At 46.3% G+C, this 19468-nt stretch overlaps 1 protein-coding gene across 2 annotated transcripts in view; it reads left to right on the top strand.

Moving 5' to 3' along the window:
• The window catches only part of LOC126548010 (stomatin-like protein 1), an 86537-nt gene that overhangs the window by 45304 nt on the left and 21765 nt on the right, over positions 1-19468 (top strand). For both annotated transcript variants that reach the window (XM_050196087.3, XM_050196088.3), the window contains exon 7: positions 11319-11449. In XM_050196087.3, the coding sequence (XP_050052044.1) occupies positions 11319-11449 (131 nt within the window). The remainder of the gene's footprint in view (positions 1-11318; positions 11450-19468) is intronic.

The raw sequence follows: 19468 nt of genomic DNA, 5'->3' as shown, positions 1-19468 counted from the left end.
GGAAGTAATGCCTGTCTCTTAGAATTGTGCTATCTGCCATAGGTTATCTTGAAAAATAATGCATAGTCTAAAAGAAGTGCCCTATATATTTACTAGTCCATAAACCCCAGAAGCTTTTGAAAAATTTCTGCTAACTAAGATATTAGTGAATACGCATCTATAATTGAACTCATGGGATTGTACGGTGTAACATTCCATTTCATTTTCGTTTCATTTTTATCACTCATTACTAGAGACAGAGGTTTAGGCACTAAGGTATACTATTTTAGGCACCTATAACAGGCACTAAAGTTGTCGTGGAAGGCATATATAGGCACCGAATACTGTCTTTTAGGCATGTATAGCCTCAAAGAATGAGAACTTCTGCTGTGCATATGAGGATAAATTAGATTATCTAAGGAACAGAGCCCACCAAACCACTGTTTCGTGAAATTTACTTTATTTTCTCAATATAACAGAATGAGGCAAGTTGCATACGTTACAAGATTTATATGACATTTAGTGTCACTAAAGGCCATGAAAACAGTTGTGAAAGCAGTAACAGACAAGCACCATTTCAAGATTTGTGGGTTTCGTGTTGTGCCTTTTTTTTACTGAGTTTGTATGCAGAGAAGGAACACTCAACAGCGGCTGAAGCATGGTGCACGTATTTGTATTTTGGAACGTTCAGTGAGCCAACACCCTCTATAAATCCAGCATGCTCACTACTCGGAACATTTAACAGTTTTTTTCAGTACTGAAAGCCCGAATTTTTGTTCAAGACAGATTAAAGTTTCGAACTAACTCTATCAACAACAGGTCCATTGGGAATAATGGCAAACCTTTCCTGAACGTCCAAAATGAGCCCCACATGCTTGGTCAGAGTTGCGCCCGAGCATTCGTGTTTCTCGATGAGGTTGGCTAAAAACGTGAAGTGGTCGCACAAGTATGCTAAGTTGCGTTCGAGTGTATTGTCGCATAGCGCAGTTTCTGCCCGTCTTACAGTGATGCTCCCGTCTGCTGCAAAGCTGTTAACACTGCTTACACCAGCAAAGTGTTTGTGGTAATTGGCCCAAGTTGCCCAGTGCATAACATGTTGATCAAAATAAGACTAGGACAAAACACAAGAAAAGGCTTTCTTTAGGCTATAGGAACCAACATCGAAATTGGTATGTATAGGCACATTAAAAGTGCTGCTGAGATGTTTCTAGACCTGTAGTATGTGGTCATATGTTAAACAGGCATGATAAGGAAGTAAGGAAAAAATTGGCATTTTGCTAAAGTTCTGGTCTCTGCTCATCAGGCCGAGTCGCTGATGCCAGTGATAACAGTGGCATGACATGTGCTAAAAAATTAGTTGAAAACAATATGGGATTTGGCACGGTACAGGCCGATGATTTTATTTATAGATGCTTACTCAGAAATATTTTTGCTGTCAGAAATATTTCAGAAGCTTCTGGTGTTTTTTCAACTGTTTAATATAGAACTCTCACTTTATTGAAATCCTCACTTTAACAGAGTGTTAGTTTAGTAGCATGGTAACGACCGAGTCAGTTGCAAAGTGCAAAAAGAACGGAAACTGAAATGGATTGTTAGAAAATACAGTCCCTGCATAAGACATGGGTAATAGCTCAGCATTGAAGCACATTGGCCATCATTATGAACAAAATGTTACAAATGTAACATGATATTCGACATGCACGTACAGGAGAGAGAAAAGCTGTAGTGAAGACTGCATCTAGCGCCCAAGTTCTTCATCATATTGTGCTGTGCACATTATGAGTGGCAGCCAACTCTAGGCTTCCATCTTTTATTGACTTCCAATGCTGTATGGCAACATCTACTTGGTGCAGCAGGTATTTGAGAACAAAGTTATGCCCACACGCAAATAGACGCAGATACTGGATACAGATAATTTATGACTATTTAACGTTGTGTACAAGTGGCCATGCATGCAATGAATGTCATCATTCAATGAAACCACTGAGAGCAGCAATCACAGACTCCACACACTGCCGAAATCGACCGCAGGCTGTGATGAGGTGTGTCTTCAGAACATTCGCCATTGCATCAACAATAGCTCCCCTGAGAGTCTCAAGGGTGTTTTGTGGGTGCCTATTGGACTCCCTCCCAGCTACGCCCCATACGAAGTAGTCCATTGAGTTGAGATCTGGGGAGCTGGGAGGCCACATGTTTGGAGTAACATGGTCGTGGAGGTTTTCGGCCATCCATTCTTGTGTGGTATGGGCTGTGTGGGATGGTGCAGAGTCTTGCTGGAAAACGTATGGCCTCTCGTGCTACAGCAGCAATCCAGGGCTTCACAACCATCTTCAATACCTCAGTGTAAGCAGCAGCGTGAACTCTGACACCTTGGAGGAAAAATGTGGAGGCATCACGTCTCCTTCACTGCTCACAACACCCAGGACCATCACTGATGCTGGAAATTTTGTGCGCAGGACAGTTGGAACATCCTCGGGGCCTTTGCATAGCCACTGATCATTTTTGCTGTTCAGCTTCTGGTCCTGGACAAAGTTTTTTTAATCGGAGAAAAACCACAAAATTCCAGGGTCTTTTGGGTGTTTTAGTTTGGTCAGGAGACGCTTAGCTCTGGTCAGGTGGTTCTCCTTGGTTTTCTCAGACAAGAGCTGTCCTCTCCACATAGCATAAGACTTGTAGTGAAGGTCTTCATGAACCACACGTCTGACAGTGGCCTCGTCAACCTCCACCTCCTTGGTGAGGGCTCTTATTGTCTTGCCAGGGTCTTCATCAATGATACCTTGGGCATGGCTAATGAACTCTGGTCTATTAAGACTGTCAGAGCGCTGACAATGTCGTTTCTCTTGTGAAATAGCGTCCACATCACCCTTGGCAGCCTCCAGTTCTTTCCGAACTTTGAACAGGAATGATCGGGCAACCTTCAAGAATGTTGCGATCTCTGAATCAGGGTGTCCTGCAGCCAAGGACACGATAACTGCATGCCTCTTCATTTGCCGAGTTAGCTGAAGTTCTGCCATGGTTACCTGCAGCAAAAAAGTATTTGCAGCTGTTATGTACCTAGAGGATGGGGGTCACAAATGTGTGTTCTCAAATACCTGCCGCACCCTATTTACTGCAATGCACTCTCTTAGCAATGTGTGAGGCTGTGATGAATGCTACAGTGACCACTGGCAGTACTGCTGTCTTACCTGCAGTGGAAAAAAATGGAAAAAGCTTCTTTTTCCATATGTCACACATCAAGAATCTTACCTAGCTGGCTTATTGTTATTCCTTGCCGCTTGGCTTCAGGATTTGAACATGACACTCCCTCATTGTTTTTTTTTTTTCATGCCTTATGTCTCCAAGGCACAGGGAGGTAAAATATAATCATGATAAGTAATATGTTCCTTATCAGAGCTAAAGTCAGGAAATTTCAAAACATGGTTAAGTTGATGGTCGTATCATGGTTCACCTGCTTGAGAACGAATATAAGAATAATGAGGTAGGAGAGAAGAGTGCAACAGCTAGACACTTGGAAGCAGAACAGGATAAAACTGTGGATGCAGATGCCGACAAAGTAGTTTGAACTGTGCTCAGAAGATCTAGTTCCTTCATTTGAATGGGCTAGTGGTCTAGTTGGTTAAACATGTTTGCATTGTGCTGCCTTGCTCTTCCAGCACTCTGGACAAGTCATGCACATGCCAGGCAGAGTGCTCAAAAACTTAAAAATTACACATAGATAGTAAACATTAGCACAACGATAGCTGTACCTAGGAAATATTTTCAGGAGGGAGTTTTGCATGGACAGTACGTGGCAGCCATGTTGAAATATTCACTTAATTTTGCCTGTGAATCAAGCACATTGCTCAGGGTGTCTACCAACCGGGAAAATCGGGAAAGCCGGGAATCCTCAGGGAACTTGAATAGTCTGGAAATACTCAGGGAATTTGTGCTTCTATCAGGGAAAATTAGCTATAACCTTAATGAAAGGGAACGAAAGTCGTGTTAATGCTGGTTCCAGTAACAGGAATCGCAACGAATCGTAATTGACGCTGTCATCGGCACGAGATATTGCTAAAGTAGTTAACGACCGATTTTCCGGACGCCCGATTTTTCAGACATGCCCGATAATTCGCACGGCTTTGCGGCACCACCACGTACTCCATGTAGTCAATGTATATTGCCCTGACTGCATTTCTGAAATCGCATTAATCAAAGCCGCCACCGCTGTCATTTTGATTATCTCACCGCCGCGAACCGGCACTTTCGCACGCAGATCCGCTGGCAGCCGTAGTCACCACCGCGGCAACGTTAGGCCTAGCTGCTTCTACGTTCGCTGTTAAGCTTCTTGCCATTCGGTACCGTGTTTTTCATTGAAAGAATTCGCCGCTGTCAGCAATGGCACCGACTCCGCCATTGTAATCCTCGCGATTGGCTTCGAAGCTCGCAGAGCACAGCGCGTTGCGTTATGCCAGTCTCCGAAAGTTAGCTTCGCCTCCTTACAGCAGTGTTACGCGGTGAAGCATAACAAGCGTGGGAAGGGGTAATTGTCACGGGACACAGTATGCATTCCTTAATTATACACGCGTGCACCCCCGTGTCCTGTCACAGTACGAGCACCGATATGCTTAATAAGTGTACTGGCAGGCCTTAAGAGCTTTTTCGGATGTGCCTGTGTCTATTGTAGCCCTTAAGGGCAGTTAAAGACATGCATTCATTTTTTTTTCGGACTGCCCGATTTTTCGGATGTTATTGCGACCCTTAGGGAGTCCGAAAAATCGGACGTTGACTGTACAACTGACCAAGAGGATGCTTCAAATGATCCATGGGGTGAACACGTGGCAGAAGGAGGATGAGAACAGAAAGGATCCGACGCACCGAGGAATTAACGGGAAAGCAAGCGTGCCGCCGCCTCTTTGAAGGAGCTTGAGCTCAAAAAACAAAGTGTTGGCTGACGCCGAAATGCAGGTGTCCCACATCCAAACAAAAATAAACTCTTTAAAGCAGTGAAACCCAACACTGAGATGTTGTGTAGGGGCTGAGAGTATGTCAGGACAGTTGAGGTTGACTTCCCAGCTGCTGAGAGAGAATCTTAGTTGTGACAAAGTTCATGCCTCATACCAATGACCTTGCTATCAGTTGATAGAAATAGCTCAAATTCAAAAATAATTTACTTATGTGTGCATCGCCTTTTCATTCGTATTTGAAAATGTTTGACTCGATTTGGAATGGGTTTTACCATTTTTTTCACTGTGCATTTTACTAACATCTTCCTTCTGTTTTCTTTTTAAATAAAATAGATATTACTCCTTACTATTCAAACTGGATTAAGTCATTCTTTTTTTTTTCAACATGCTTACTAGAGAGTGACAGCATCGGGCAACATGGTGCCAGCCTGTCTTGACGTAAAACAAAGTTCTGGCTCATTCAGGGAATTTTGCAAAGGTGCTCAAGGAAAACCTGGAAAACTCAGGGAATTTGGAAATGTCAACTTGGTAGACACCCTGATTGCTGACATATTACAGTACTATAAATATATTATGCATCTTTACATATACATATTGTTACGTGTAGCTGGAGCCCAATACTATATACAATTTATTTACAGGGAAGCTAATGGAAGGCCAATATGGCGACGCTATATCAAGCGGGCCCACGTCGTCTTCTTCCTTCTCAGTGCAGCCTCACTGTGGCGGCTGTTCTGTAGCATCACCCCCGGCGGTAGAAGCACTGTCCCAGTGCTTAATCTACACATCCGCGGTGAAAGGTGTCTGGTATGGCTTTAGTTTCGCCACGTGAACGATGTCACTTGCAGCCGACGATGACGCTGACAGGTCGGCGGGGATGACTTCATACGTGACATTGGTCGCTTGTCGCACCACACGGTATGGGCCAGTGTAACGCGACAGCAGCTTTTCGGAAAGACCCACACGTCGAATGGGTAACCAGAGAAGCACGAGAAAACCCGGAGTAAAGTGCACGTCGCGATGGTGGCAATCATAGAGGCATCTCTGATGCTCCTGTGAGGCCTCGAGACGGGTGGGGCGAGTTGGCGCGCGTGGTCGGCGTGTGCGATCGCATCGTGGGCGTATTCAGTGGTTGAACGTGTGGCCGAGGGCAACAAAGTGTCCAAGGGCAACGCAGGTTCTCGGCCATATAGGAGATAGAATGGTGAATAGCCGGCGGTGTTGTGACGTGATGAATTATACGCGAGCGTCACATATGGTAAGTGAAGATCCCAGTCGTAGTGGTCGGTCGCAACGTACTTTGAAAGCATGTCGGTAATGGTCCGGTTGAGGCACTCCGTGAGGCCGTTGGTCTGTGGGTGGTAGGACGTGCTGAACTTGTGCTTTGTCGAGCAGGAGCGGAGGATGTCCTCGACGACTACCGACAGAAAGCTGCGGCCACTATCAGTGAGTAATTGGCGTGGAGCACCATGCACTAAAATGATGTCATAGAGCAGAAAATCAGCAACGTCAGTAGCACAACTTGTCGGAAGGGCTCTGGTGATTGCGTACCACGTAGCATAATCAGTAGCGACGGCGACCCATTTATTTCCGGAGCCCGAGAGAGGAAACGGTCCAAGAAGGTCTAGACCAACACAGAAAAATGGTTCCGGTGGGATGCCGATTGGCTGGAGACATCCAGCTGGAGGTGTGGAGGGCTTCTTCTGGCGCTGACAGGGCTCACAAGCGGCAACGTAGCGCCGCATGGAGCGGGTGAGGCCCGGTCAAAAGAATCAACGGCGTACACGGTCTTATGTGCGCGAGACGCCCAAGTGTCCAGCCAAGGGAGCATCGTGAAGTTGGAGAACAGTCGAACGCAGGTGTGATGGAATTACGAGCAGAAGGTCAAGGCCGTGTGGATCGAGATTGCGGCGGTATAATGTCCCCTCGTTAAGGAGAAACATCCGGAGAGAGGCATCGCCAGGCGTTGACTCCAGATGGTCGATGAGGGCTCGTAATGAAGGATCGTGCCGTTGCTCGTTGCCGATTTCAAGCAACTGGGACACAGAGAAAACGCAAGCGATGGCGTCCGCATCAGCCGATTCGTCGACGGGGTAGCGGGACAAACAATCGGCATCCTGGTGCAAGCGTCCTGTTTTATATGCCACGGAGAAGGTATATTCTTGCAGGCGTAACGCCCAGCGAGCGAGTCGCCCCGTGGGGTCCTTGAGTGAGGATAGCCAGCAGAGCGCGTGGTGATCAGTGATGACACAGAAGGGGCGTCCGTACAAGTATGGACGAAACTTCGCAACAGCCCACAAAAGAGCGAGGCACTCGCGCTCTGTGATTGAATAATTGCGCTCAGCGGGTGATAGAAGTCGGCTGGCATAGGCCATAATGCGGTCATGTCCACGCTGGCATTGTGCTAACACTGCTCCTATGCTGTGACCACTGGCATCAGTTCGAACTTCCGTTGGGGCAGACGGGTCAAAGTGGGCCAGAATTGGAGGCGTGGTTAGGACAGTAGTGAGCTGCGAAAAAGATGCGGCATGGTCAGGTTCCCAAGAAAATGGGGCGTCTTTCTTCAAGAGGTCGGTAAGGGGACGTGCGATAGTCGCAAAATCTTTCACAAAGCGTCAGAAATAAGAGCACAGCCCTACGAAACTACGAACGTCTTTGGTAGACTTCGGAACAGGAAAGTTCGTAACGGCACGAATTTTGTCCGGATCAGGTCGCACGCCTCTGGTGTCCACGAGGTGTCCAAGGATGGTGATTTGGCGGCGAGCGAAGTGACATTTTGATGAGTTCAACTGGAGACCGGTCCGGCGAAACACGTCAAGAATCGCTGAAAGACGGTCTAAATGCGTGTCATATGTGGGTGAATAAACGATGACGTCGTCCAGATAACACAAACAGGTGGACCACTTGAACCCCTGAAGCAAAGAGTACATCATTTGTTCGAAGGTGGCGGGCGCGTTACAGAGACCGAAAGGCATCACCTTGAGCTGATAAAGGCCGTCAGGGGTAATAAATGCAGTCTTCTCTCGGTCCATGTCGTTGACGGATATCTGCCAGTAGCCGGACCGTAAGTCGATAGAAGAAAAGTAGGTGGCACCGTACAAGCAGTCTAGAGCGTCATCAATACGTGGCAAAGGGTACACGTCTTTTTTTTGTGATTTTGTTCAGGTGGCGATTATCTACACAAAAATGCCACATTCCATCCTTCTTTTTGACATGTATAACGGGAGAAGCCCAGGGACTACAGGAAGGCTCGATAATGTCCTTTGCAAGCATCTTTTTGACTTCCTGTTGGATAACAGCTAGTTCGGACGCAAAAACACGATATGGACGTCGGTGAATAGGGTTCGCATCGCCAGTGTTTATGCGATGGGTCACAATGGACGTTTAACCTAAGGGTCGATTGTCAAAGTCAAAAATGTCGCGATAGCCGTCAAGAACGCGGCAAAGGGCTTCAGCTTGAAAAGGTGTAAGGTCAGAGGAAACGATCTTTTCAATGTCGACGTCAGTACCGTGCAATGACATCACGGTATGGGCTGAGCTGTGACGATCTTCCACTGTAAATGGCTCGATCTCATCATCCTGCAAAGCGCTAATTATAGCCAATGAAATCCCCTGAGGCAGAACTTGCGCGGTTAGCGCGAAATTGACAAGGGGAAGGCAGGTGCGGTTGCCAGTAATTGTCAGCACAGTGTGCGGCACGGTAACACCATGTGTAAGTATAACTGCTGGAATTGGTGTGACCACGTAATTACCGTCAGGTACAGCTGGTGAGGACAACAAGTTGACGTGTGTCACAGATTGAGGCGGTAGGTGAATAAAATCCATGCAGCTCAAACGGCTTGGAGGTGGGTCCACAGGGTCGGCAAGAAGAGGCAAGTCAAGGCAAAGTGAGCCGGCCGAACAGTCAATGAGGGCCGAATGATTGGCAAAGAAATCCAGACTGAGAATGAGTTCGTGAGGGCAATGCTCGATGACGGTGAAGAGAACAACGGTTTGTCTCTCAGCAGTGGTGAGTCGGGCAGAGCACATGCCAACAATAGCGACAGTCCCTCCGTCGGCGACTTGTACAAATCGGTTCGGGGCGGGCGTCAGAACTTTCTTGAGCCAACGGCGAAAAGCAGCACTCATAATGGACACATGCGCCCCAGTGTCAATCAACGCGCATACAGGAACATTGTCGACGAGAACGTCCAAAAGATTCTTGTTCGTGGGTAAGGTGAAGCGAGGATTTCGTGCCAATGTCGTCTTTGCAGCTTCACTTCCAGAAGCTGCACTGTCTAGTTTTCCGGTCGGCGGTGCGGCGAGTAGGTCGGAGAAGGAGCACAGCGGGACGGGGGCGAACGAGATTGACGACGGGAGGGAGAAGGCGAGCGGGAGTAGCGGGGTCGTGTGAAAGGTGTCGCAGGGTCAGATGATGGAGCAGGCATAGAAGGGGCGAAGGAAAAGGACGTGCTAGAGGGGCAAGGGTGGTAATCAGGAGAATAGCGCATCGGAGAAGTCCAGCGGCTGCGGCAGTGGCGAGCGACATGTCCAATGCGTCGGCAATTAAAACAGATCGGCTTGTCGTCCACGGTTCGCCATTCGGAGGGATTGCGCTGTCCATAAGAGGAGTAAGAAGAGCGCAGTGGGGACGTGAGTGGAGAAAGAGGTTCCAAGCATATGGAACGAATGGATTGCAGGCCGACGTTGGAGAACTCTTGACGGACGACGGCCTGGATCAAGGAGATTGTCACCGGAGGATGATCAGGTGATGGGAATGAAGGGGCCGCCGGTTGTGCCGCTTCGACCTCACGACGAATGATGCGGGTCAAGTTGTCACATCGCGACGGCTGGTGGAAGAGGTCGTCACAGGATGACGTAGCAGCTGTGTTCGGAAGTCGCGTGATGTGCTGGGATACCCGGCGGCTTTTAGCATGCTCAAGACGGCGGCACTCCTTGAGGATCGCATCGATGCTGGTGACGTTCGTAAACACCAGTAAATTGAAGGCGTCGTCAGCAATGCCTTTGAGGATGTGATTAACCTTCTCAGCCTCAGACATGGTCGGGTCAGCCTTGGCACAAAGCACGTAGGACTCGGTCGGCGTCTGTACATGTGTGGCAAGGGCTTTCTTGGCATTGACTTGGCGATCGAAGGGATTGCCAAAAAGGTCACGGAGCTTTTCTTTGAAGAGATCCCAGCTCGAGATCTCCTCTTCGTGAGTCTGGAACCACGCAAGTGGAGCTCCGTCGAGGTAGAAAAGAGCGTTCGCGAGCATAATAGTCGGGTCCCACCTGTGACTGGTGCTGACACGTTCGTATAAGCGGAGCCAGTCGTCAACATCGGGACTGCCGACTCCCTTGAAAACACCAGGATCCCGAGGGGGGGAAACGGCGACGTAGGTCGTGGCTGCAGGTGGAGACGGTTGCGTAGATGAAGTGCCGCCAGCAGGAGCCGAAGTTGCACTGTCGCCATTGCGACCACTGCGAAGCTCCATGACGAGTACGGGGAACGTCCACCTCCACCAAATTAATGTTACGTGTAGCTGGAGCCCAATACTATATACAATTTATATACAGGGAAGCTAACAGAAGGCCAATATGGTGATGCTATATCAAGCGGGCCCACGTCGTCTTCTTCCTCCTCAGTGCAGCCTCACTGTGGTGGCTGTTCCGTAGCAATATAATGTAATATGTGTAAGTTATGCTAAACAGTATATCTCCATAGCGATAATTTCGGGAGATGTCAGAACCCCCTAACCCTTCCCTTGGTTACAGCCCTGAGCACAAACACTAACTTGAATAAAGCCTGAATAATGATAAAATCATGGTGTCACATTCTGCAGAGGTTGTAAATAGCAGCCATTTATGTCTCTGGCATGCTTTGGAACTGGCTACTGGTAGCGGCTCTTGATAGACAATTGTCTTATGACCATTCTGAAGGTACTCAAAACATTGCCATGACTGGTATTTGACTACCTTCAGTGCTGTTCTTGAACATTCTGAAACTGAAGAGAGCTTTACTTCCAGCCTGGCCTTGCAGCCATAAGGAATTGACTGAGCACCAGCTTTCTTTGCTGTCACGAAGTTTAAGCCAGCAGTTGGGTTCTTCTGGTGTTGTCAGCCAAGAACACATGCAACATTTTGCGTAAACCTTGTTTTAATACACTGCGTATTACTATCGTAACTGTGCAAGGTAAGCACAGTGACAGAAAAGCAGTCACATATTATTATTATTTTTTTCCGCTTTTCATGTCAGAGATAGGCAAATACGTTTCTTTTTTTTTTTTTCCCTTGATGACTTACCCATAAATTCCGAGGTATCCATCAGTCAGCATTTGTAAACTACAACTTCAGTGTCAAAATTTTACTTAAAAACTATGGGTGATAACTCACCAGTGCCTTCATTTTAAATCACAGCAAAGTGGCCCGTGTGGTGAAAACAGCTGAACCAAGCAATCCGCTGACTCCTGTAATGTCTGCCATAAAGAGTGTCCTTGGTTTTCCCTCGGAACATGCCAAAACCCAAGCATCAGTTCCACCTGGTCCTGGTAAGCTTTCTTAACTCTTAATAAAACTTCTTCTTGGGCACGTTGGTGGAGTTTACTAACAGTCTTGACGCCTTGTGTGTGTGTATGTCTTTCCTTTTGTATGTCCCATCTAGTGCCCAAAAACCATATTTCTTGACTCTTTGCTGGAAAAGGGAGAGGATGTGAGAAGTGAAAAGTGGTTAACCAAGATCGTACCATGTGCACATCATGGGATCAGTGAAACACACTTGAGTGGAAAATCCTTCCCACAATGAATATACCACGGTCATTACAACTTTATATGAGAGTCCATGTTGGTGTATGACATTCAGCTGCATGCATTCCCATTTGGCAAAATGACAAGGGCATTCATTAGTGAATACATGTGCCTTGGGCTTAGCAGAAAGTCTTTGCAAGGCCTTTTTTTCTTAATCTCACATGCTGGATGTCCACCTGCTTTTGTGGGTGTCCATTCGCTGTCTCCGTGTTATGTGTTCAAAGAGGAAAAGAACCCCGACTCCTCGATGCTACTTGAGGCCGATGCAGGCTTCGCCGACGACAATTTCGAGGGTTTAAACCTCATCACGACCTTCGCCGAGTACGTAGAGGCCGACGAAAACGTTGCGATCTGCGGCGAAGTGTCGCTGGATGACGCCATCAAGGAGGCTTTGCCTAGTGCCGACACCGCTGCGACATCGGACGAGGACAACGACGGCGCCACAGATGCCGTGCCTGTGCCTACCACGTTCACCAAGGTGCTACGGCACATAGATGGCATCCGGAACTTCATCTGTTCATGCAACGCCGCAGAGGACCTCCTTTTGGACATTGCCCAACTCGAGTGAAAGCTCTTAGTTCACGGATCAAACAAGGTCCAAAAGAAACTTACCGACATTTTATAAAGTTCGCGCCCGTTAGTGGGAATTGCGGCAGTCGGCAGTGGACTGCCGTAAAGGTTCATTTGAATAAAGCATGATTGGTACCTGTACTGCAGCATTAATTCTTCTCGCATTGACTTTTTTGGTAATTTGGGTTTCCAAGCCCTGCAGAGTATGTTAGTAGTTTACATTGAAGTTTCTCGTAAATCCGTCCCGCGAAATAAATAGAATTTCTATAGGCATCATTTATTTTTGGATTTTACGATGCCCGCATTTTACGAAGCTTTTTCACGGTGCCGAGAAAGTCGTATAATCGGGGTTCCACTATATATATATATATATATATATATATATATATATATATATATATATATATATATATTGCACTTGAAGAAGCTTCATGTGACCTCGAAAAGTTGTTCACTGAAGTGACAGCCTTATATAATAATTTATAAGACCTCATAATAGGAAATAGTTCAATTTCACAGCCCGAGTCCTCTCGGTGGTGTAAAATTCATGTAATTGTCGCATACCTGGCTATCACTAATACTGCTTCGCCTTTCTGGCAAAACTGCAACCTCTTTCTGCCTTTTTTTTTTTTCTTTTTCTGTGAGTCCAAGTATAAGTGCTCCTGTGCGTGACTGCTGTTGATTCTGATTTCGAATAAATCCGGCTTGGCCTCACTTTGGTTACTGAGTGAATTATACAAGGTGCCCCAACTATCATGCACCAAGCCATAAAAGAAGCGCAGTTGCACACTTAAGGAAAACCTAGTGTATATGGGTTCCAGTACAGTGGAGTAGCCACCAGTAAATCTCTCGTTCCTGAAATTTAATTTGACAATTGCAATTAATTATCTAATTCGATAAATACTGTCCGAGTTATAAAAATGTCATTGAGGCATTTGTAGGCACCCCCAGGCACCCCCAAATGGCATTGAACTGCTGTGTTTTCAGCAACGTACTAATTGCGTGCAATTTTTCCAGACTGGCAAACAAACCTCACGAAATATAAAAAATACCACGTGACTGCGCTCCCACGCGCATCATAAATCAGCGCCCTCAATAAGCTGATTGAAAGCAATTGCATTGCCTGTCGCAAACCCGAAGAGACAGCACATCAGCTTGATAATGGTATGGAAGGAGCACCAACAACAGGTTTCGCGGCTTTGCAGCTATTCCTACCTCTCTACGTCACACTTATTATCCGTCGCTCAAGGCCTACTGATCACATTGATAACAAAAGCCCCTTGATAACGCGGCCAAAACGCCACTCTGACCACGCATGAAACACAAAAAGCAATGTAATAGGCATAGCATGTTTCAAAATCCTGGCTTTGTTCATACCGCATCGACAGAATGCGCGCAGCTATATTTCATGCCAGAAACTTGCTTCAGACCAAAGCCAAACTAAAGGGACGGTTTTAGTTTTCACGAGAGTGTATACATGCTGCAAAAACAGGTTCATGCCATAAAATAAAAGCGAAATAAACAGACCGGGAAGCGGCCCACGTGTTGAGAAAGGGCAAAACCAATGCGTTCAAGAAAGTAAATAGCCACTTCTAAATGAGCCGAATTGGCAATAGGGACGCCTGCACAAAAAACAAACACACACAAAAAAACATCAGATTTCACTGTGCCCTTATTATCTATGAATTCGAAAGTGCCGTTGAACACCCGCTGCTGCCTAGAGGACATGTTTGAATAGGTCTCCTTCTACAGATACGCAGTACTGAGTCCGCTTTATCATATCTTCAGTGGCTTTCTTGATGACTGACACTCGAATTCTATGGCAGACCTCCGTTATCCTTGTCTTGAGGTAATCTGATGTCCATCTCGATCATGTAAGCATGATCTTTCATGTAACCCCAAAGAAAGAAATGAGTGCAAGGAGGCCAGGTGAGCTAGCCAGCCAGTTTACAGGCCCATGCTTTCCAATCTATTGCGCATGAAAAGTCTCATCCAGCCAGTTTCGTGCTTGGCTGCTGCTGTGTGCTGGTGCTCCATCTTGCTGATACCACAGAACTGGAAGACGTGACAATGGGAGTTGGCTGAGAAACTCATCCACCACTCCTTCAAAGATTTCATCCACATTCCGCAGTCCAATCAGTGTGTGATGGAAGAAGATGGGACTGATTGTAGCACCGGCATAAATTCCACACCCCACGTTGAATGACCACTGGTACTGGTGTCGATTGCGCTTCACCCAGTATGCATTGTAGTCATTCCAATAGTGTGCATTATGCAAATTTACCTGGGCATTTCTGTGAAAATTGGCTGTATCTGTGCCCATGATGTTGCTCAAAAAGTTCGTTGACTCATTGGCTTTTGTGAGGACCCAATTCGAGAAATCTAGACGATTCTGCAAGTCCCTATCTTCCAAGCATTTGTGCTGGTTAAGGTGGTACGGGTAAAAGGCCGTCGTTTAGAATCCTTCAAACTGATGACTTGGAAATTGGTACCAGGGCGGCCCTTATATATACCCTTATATATATACCCTTATAACCAACCCTTATATATAGCTTTCATTGATTACGAGAAATCGTTTGATTCTGTCGAAACCTCAGCAGTCATGGAGGCATTACGGAATCAGGGTGTAGACGAGCCGTATGTAAACATACTGAAAGATATCTATAGCGGCTCCATAGCCACCGTAGTCCTCCATAAAGAAAGCAACAAAATCCCAATAAAGAAAGGCGTCAGGCAGGGAGATACGATCTCTCCAATGCTATTCACAGCGTGTTTACTGGAGGTATTCAGAGACCTGGATTGGGAAGAATTGGGGATAAAAGTTAATGGAGAATACCTTAGTAACTTGCGATTCGCTGATGATATTGCCTTGCTTAGTAACTCAGGGGACCAATTGCAATGCATGCTCACTGACCTGGAGAGGCAAAGCAAAAGAGTGGGTCTAAAAATTAATCTGCAGAAAACTAAAGTAATGTTTAATAGTCTAGAACAGCAATTTACAATAGGTAGCGAGGCACTGGAAGTGGTAAGGGAATACATCTACTTAGGGCAGGTAGTGACGGCGGATCCAGATCATGAGACGGAAATAATCGGAAGAATAAGAATGGGCTGGGGTGCATTTGGCAGGCATTCTCAGATCATGAACAGCAGGTTGCCATTATCCCTCAAGAGAAAAGTGTATAATAGCTGTGTCTTACCAGTACTCACCTACGGGGCAAAAACCTGGAGGCTTACGAAAAGGGTTCTACTTAAATTGAGGACAACGCAACGAGCTATGGAAAGAAGGATGATGGGTGTAACTTTAAGGGATAAGAAAAGAGCAGATTGGGTGAGGGAACAAACGCGAGTTAATGACATCTTAGTTGAAATCAAGAAAAAGAAATGGGCATTGGCAGGACATGTAATGAGGAGGGAAGATAACCGATGGTCATTAAGGGTTATGGACTGGATTCCAAGGGAAGGGAAGCGTAGCAGGGGGCGGAAGAAAGTTAGGTGGGCGGATGAGATTAAGAAATTTGCAGGGACGACATGGCCACAATTAGTACATGACCGGGGTTGTCGGAGAAGTATGGGAGAGGCCTTTGCCCTGCAGTGGGCGCAACCAGACTGATGATGATGATGATGATGACCAGGGCGGCCATGTCCCCACACGTTAGCATGAGGGTTTGAGGCCATAAATGCTAGAACATCCGTGCATAGGCTAGGACTCAATGATGGAGTCCTCCGTCACTGTTTCTTGAATCTGCCAGTTTGTCTCAGCTTTTCATAATTTCTGATGATAGTTGACGCATTTGGTCTACTGCCACACTTCCATGACTGATATATATTTGCGGCCTTCCTCTTGTCATTTGCAGCTCCCAAGGCAAGGATCACTTTTACCTTCTGCTCATTAGAGAAGGACATGGTGACTGGGGCGAAACAAAATGCACTTTTAAACATTCACACTGACGTCAATTCGCTTTTGTGATAATAGGTTTGGTGTAAAAAAAGAAAAGAACCATCCGTGCAGTTTATCTACACTAAGACAACAGCTATCACAGCTTGTTTTCAACTAACACCAAACACAACATGTTACTTCGGCTGAGGCGTGGCAGATAAGGCACTAGCTCGATCACAATGTTTTACAGTGAAACTGTATATGGCTAGCTGATTCGTCCGTCCGTCCATTTGTCGCCTGTATGCCGAAAACTCCTCCGGCGCAACCTCATGCGTATGCACACAAAAACAGCGAAAGAGAGGCGCATGATTGGCTGCGCTAGTAGGGACGTCATTGCTCTCCGTCGCAGCCAAGTCTATTCCATCCTGATGCTGCAGCCCGGGCACAAGAACAGGCTAGTGCAGGTGAGCGCAAGCAGCAACTGCGTACCGAGGATCCGGCAGCCTACCAAGCCGTCATTTAAGGAACTGTCGAGATTAACCCAGTGATAAACACCGGGGCTGCACGTTTCAGCTTTGCTGGTTAACCATCTGTACAGAGTGCTTGGGCGGTGATTTCTTTTTCTTTATTTCCTTCATTTCGTTCTGGCTAACTCAGCAGGAGTCTGTTCGGGTGGGAGCGCAATCACATGGTATTCGCCATATTTTGCAAATAGTATGCAACTAGGGCGTCACTGAAAATACCGCAGTTAGATGTCCCTTGCCTGTGCCTACAAATGCCTCATGGACACTTTGATAATTATGATAGTATGTCTCAAGTTAGATAATTAATTACAATTACCTAAATAAATTTCAGTATCAAGAACTTACTAGCAGCTACTCCACTGTACTGGAAACAATATACACTAGGTTTTCTTCAAGTAACGCATTGTTTTTTTTTTATATCTTGGTGCATGATAGTTAAGTGGACAGGCCCTGGCTGAGCTGCTTATACTTATGAACTCTGCATGCAAGTGACAATATTTCCATCCCTAATAAATGTTGTAAATTATTAGAACTGTTTTTTAATGAGTCATTAGTTTTGCTTACTGGAAAGAGAAGCCATACTAAGACACATATTGTTACGCTACGCGGCAGAGCCGAAGAAGAGGAGATGGAAGAAGTGCGCGCAGTGTAGAAAATGCCCAACTGCCTGCGGTCTCGTCTCTACACGCCCTCGATCATCTTGTAAATAAATCGATCTCATCCGTAACAACTTTGGTGGACGGTGCTAGGTAATCCCTCTGGACAAGCCAGCGCTTGCTCGGACTACCGCCTGAAGACACAGACATGAAGGAACCACAAGCAGCTGGCGGCAGCCATGACACAAGCATGCATGATGATAGTGAGTGCCCAAGGAAAGTCATCTGCTGGATCCCTCAAAAATAACCGCGCACCTTTTCCGGAAAAGCTGATAAGGATGTCGACGACTGGCTGAAGTATTATGAAAGGGTAAGCAGTCATAATGGATGGAACGCAACAACGCGACTTGCTAACATCGTTTTCTTTCTCACTGGAACCGCACTTCCCTGCTTCGATAATAATGAAAGCACGGTTACAATGTGGGAAAGGTTCGTTGACAAAATCAAGAGTCGCTTCGGAGACTCACTTGCAAAACGAAAGAAGGCTGAGCATACGCTTTCGCGTAGAGCACAGTTGCCCGGAGAAATAGACACAACTTACATTGAAAAAGTATTGAAACTGTGCAGAATTGTGAACACTGGCATGTCGGATGAGCGGAGCGAAGTCCGCCTCGCCACCGGTGCCTGTAGGACGAGTCCGATTGAAAGCTTCTATGTCGAATCGAATGAATGGTCCCTTGATCTGCAGTGGTCATATTCTACTTTTAAATATTTTCTGAAAGTATATGCTAACAAAAAACATCCTTGTTATCCCACCATAAACGGTATGACCTCTGCAATGCTCTATCGTAACAAACCTACAGCCAGAGAGCCATTCTCGATCCGTGTGAGAAAGCTGAGTGAGGATATGTACATGTTCCTATTCATGAAAATCATCTAATGGCTTCTGCCAAGCCATTTGCGCCGTGGTTGTGGCACATCATTGACTGCGGCACGCCATTTGTGGAGGTAATGAAGCACGCTCCAGAGGCCCACATTCATATGCATTTTGTGGAATTGCAATTTAAATACTCGTGGCCAGAATATTACACAGATGCGTCTAAATCGCATGCTGGGGTGTCATATGCAGCCGTCGGCCCATCCTTTTCGGAGACCAATGTTCTTCACCCTCACACAAACATCTTTACAGCATAGGCGTATGTACTATGGTCGGCTGCGAAACACATCAAACGGTTAAAACTACATAAGGCAGTCATATATTGAGACTCATTAAGCGTTGTAAAAACATTGATGTCATGCTGCAACCACAGAAATCCAGTAATTGCAGATCTTTTCTCTCTCCTCTGTACTATTTATGCCTCTGGCCAACATATAACAGTATGCTGGGTGCCTGGACACAAAAGTATTGAGGGTAATGTCCTGGCAGACTGAATTGCTACCTCCTTAGACACGAAAGCTTGCAACATGTCCGTAGCCGTTCTAGTCTCAGACCTAAAGCCATACTTACGGAAAAAACTGAAAACCTACTGGCAGCATAAGTGGGACTCTGAAATCCTTAATAAGCTCCACGTGGTTAAGCCACATTTAAGATACTGGCCATCACTGACCAGTCCAGACGAAGTGATGTCCTATTCTGTCGTCTCAGAATAGGGCACACTTATGGTACACATAGGTTTTTGTTGACTGGCGGTGAATTTCCAATGTGTTGTAGATGTGGGGAGACATTCAGTGTTCAGCATGTCTTCCTAGAACGTCGCGAAACTCAAGTCTACAGGAAAGGACACTTGCCCTTAGCATATATTCAGTATATACCACTTCACCTAGCACTGTTTCTAGGCAGAGAACGGCTATTTGACATGCAATCTATTTTATCCTTTTAAACGACTTTGACACGCTCCACGTTCTCTGTCCAAAAAATTCGTAACACGGCCTCTTGCGAGAGGCCATGGTTGCGATGTCAACCTTTGTTATAGCATTAGCATATGCCTCTGGGCCCTTGTACTCAAGGGGCCCACTGAGGCTGTTGTGCTACTCGCCATCAACAATCACCTGTCCATTTTTATGCATGTAACGCTATTACACCCTTGTTGTACATCCTATACATAAAGCATACCCCACTTCAGTCATTCTCATATTTTTATTCCTTATATATTTTAGGCAAGTTACAGCTCTCAGTTTTAGGCCTCTATAGAGCCA

Source organism: Dermacentor andersoni, chromosome 1 (genome assembly GCF_023375885.2).
Source record: "Dermacentor andersoni chromosome 1, qqDerAnde1_hic_scaffold, whole genome shotgun sequence".
NCBI lineage: Eukaryota > Metazoa > Arthropoda > Arachnida > Ixodida > Ixodidae > Dermacentor > Dermacentor andersoni.
This window is presented reverse-complemented; position numbering and strand designations above follow the sequence as displayed.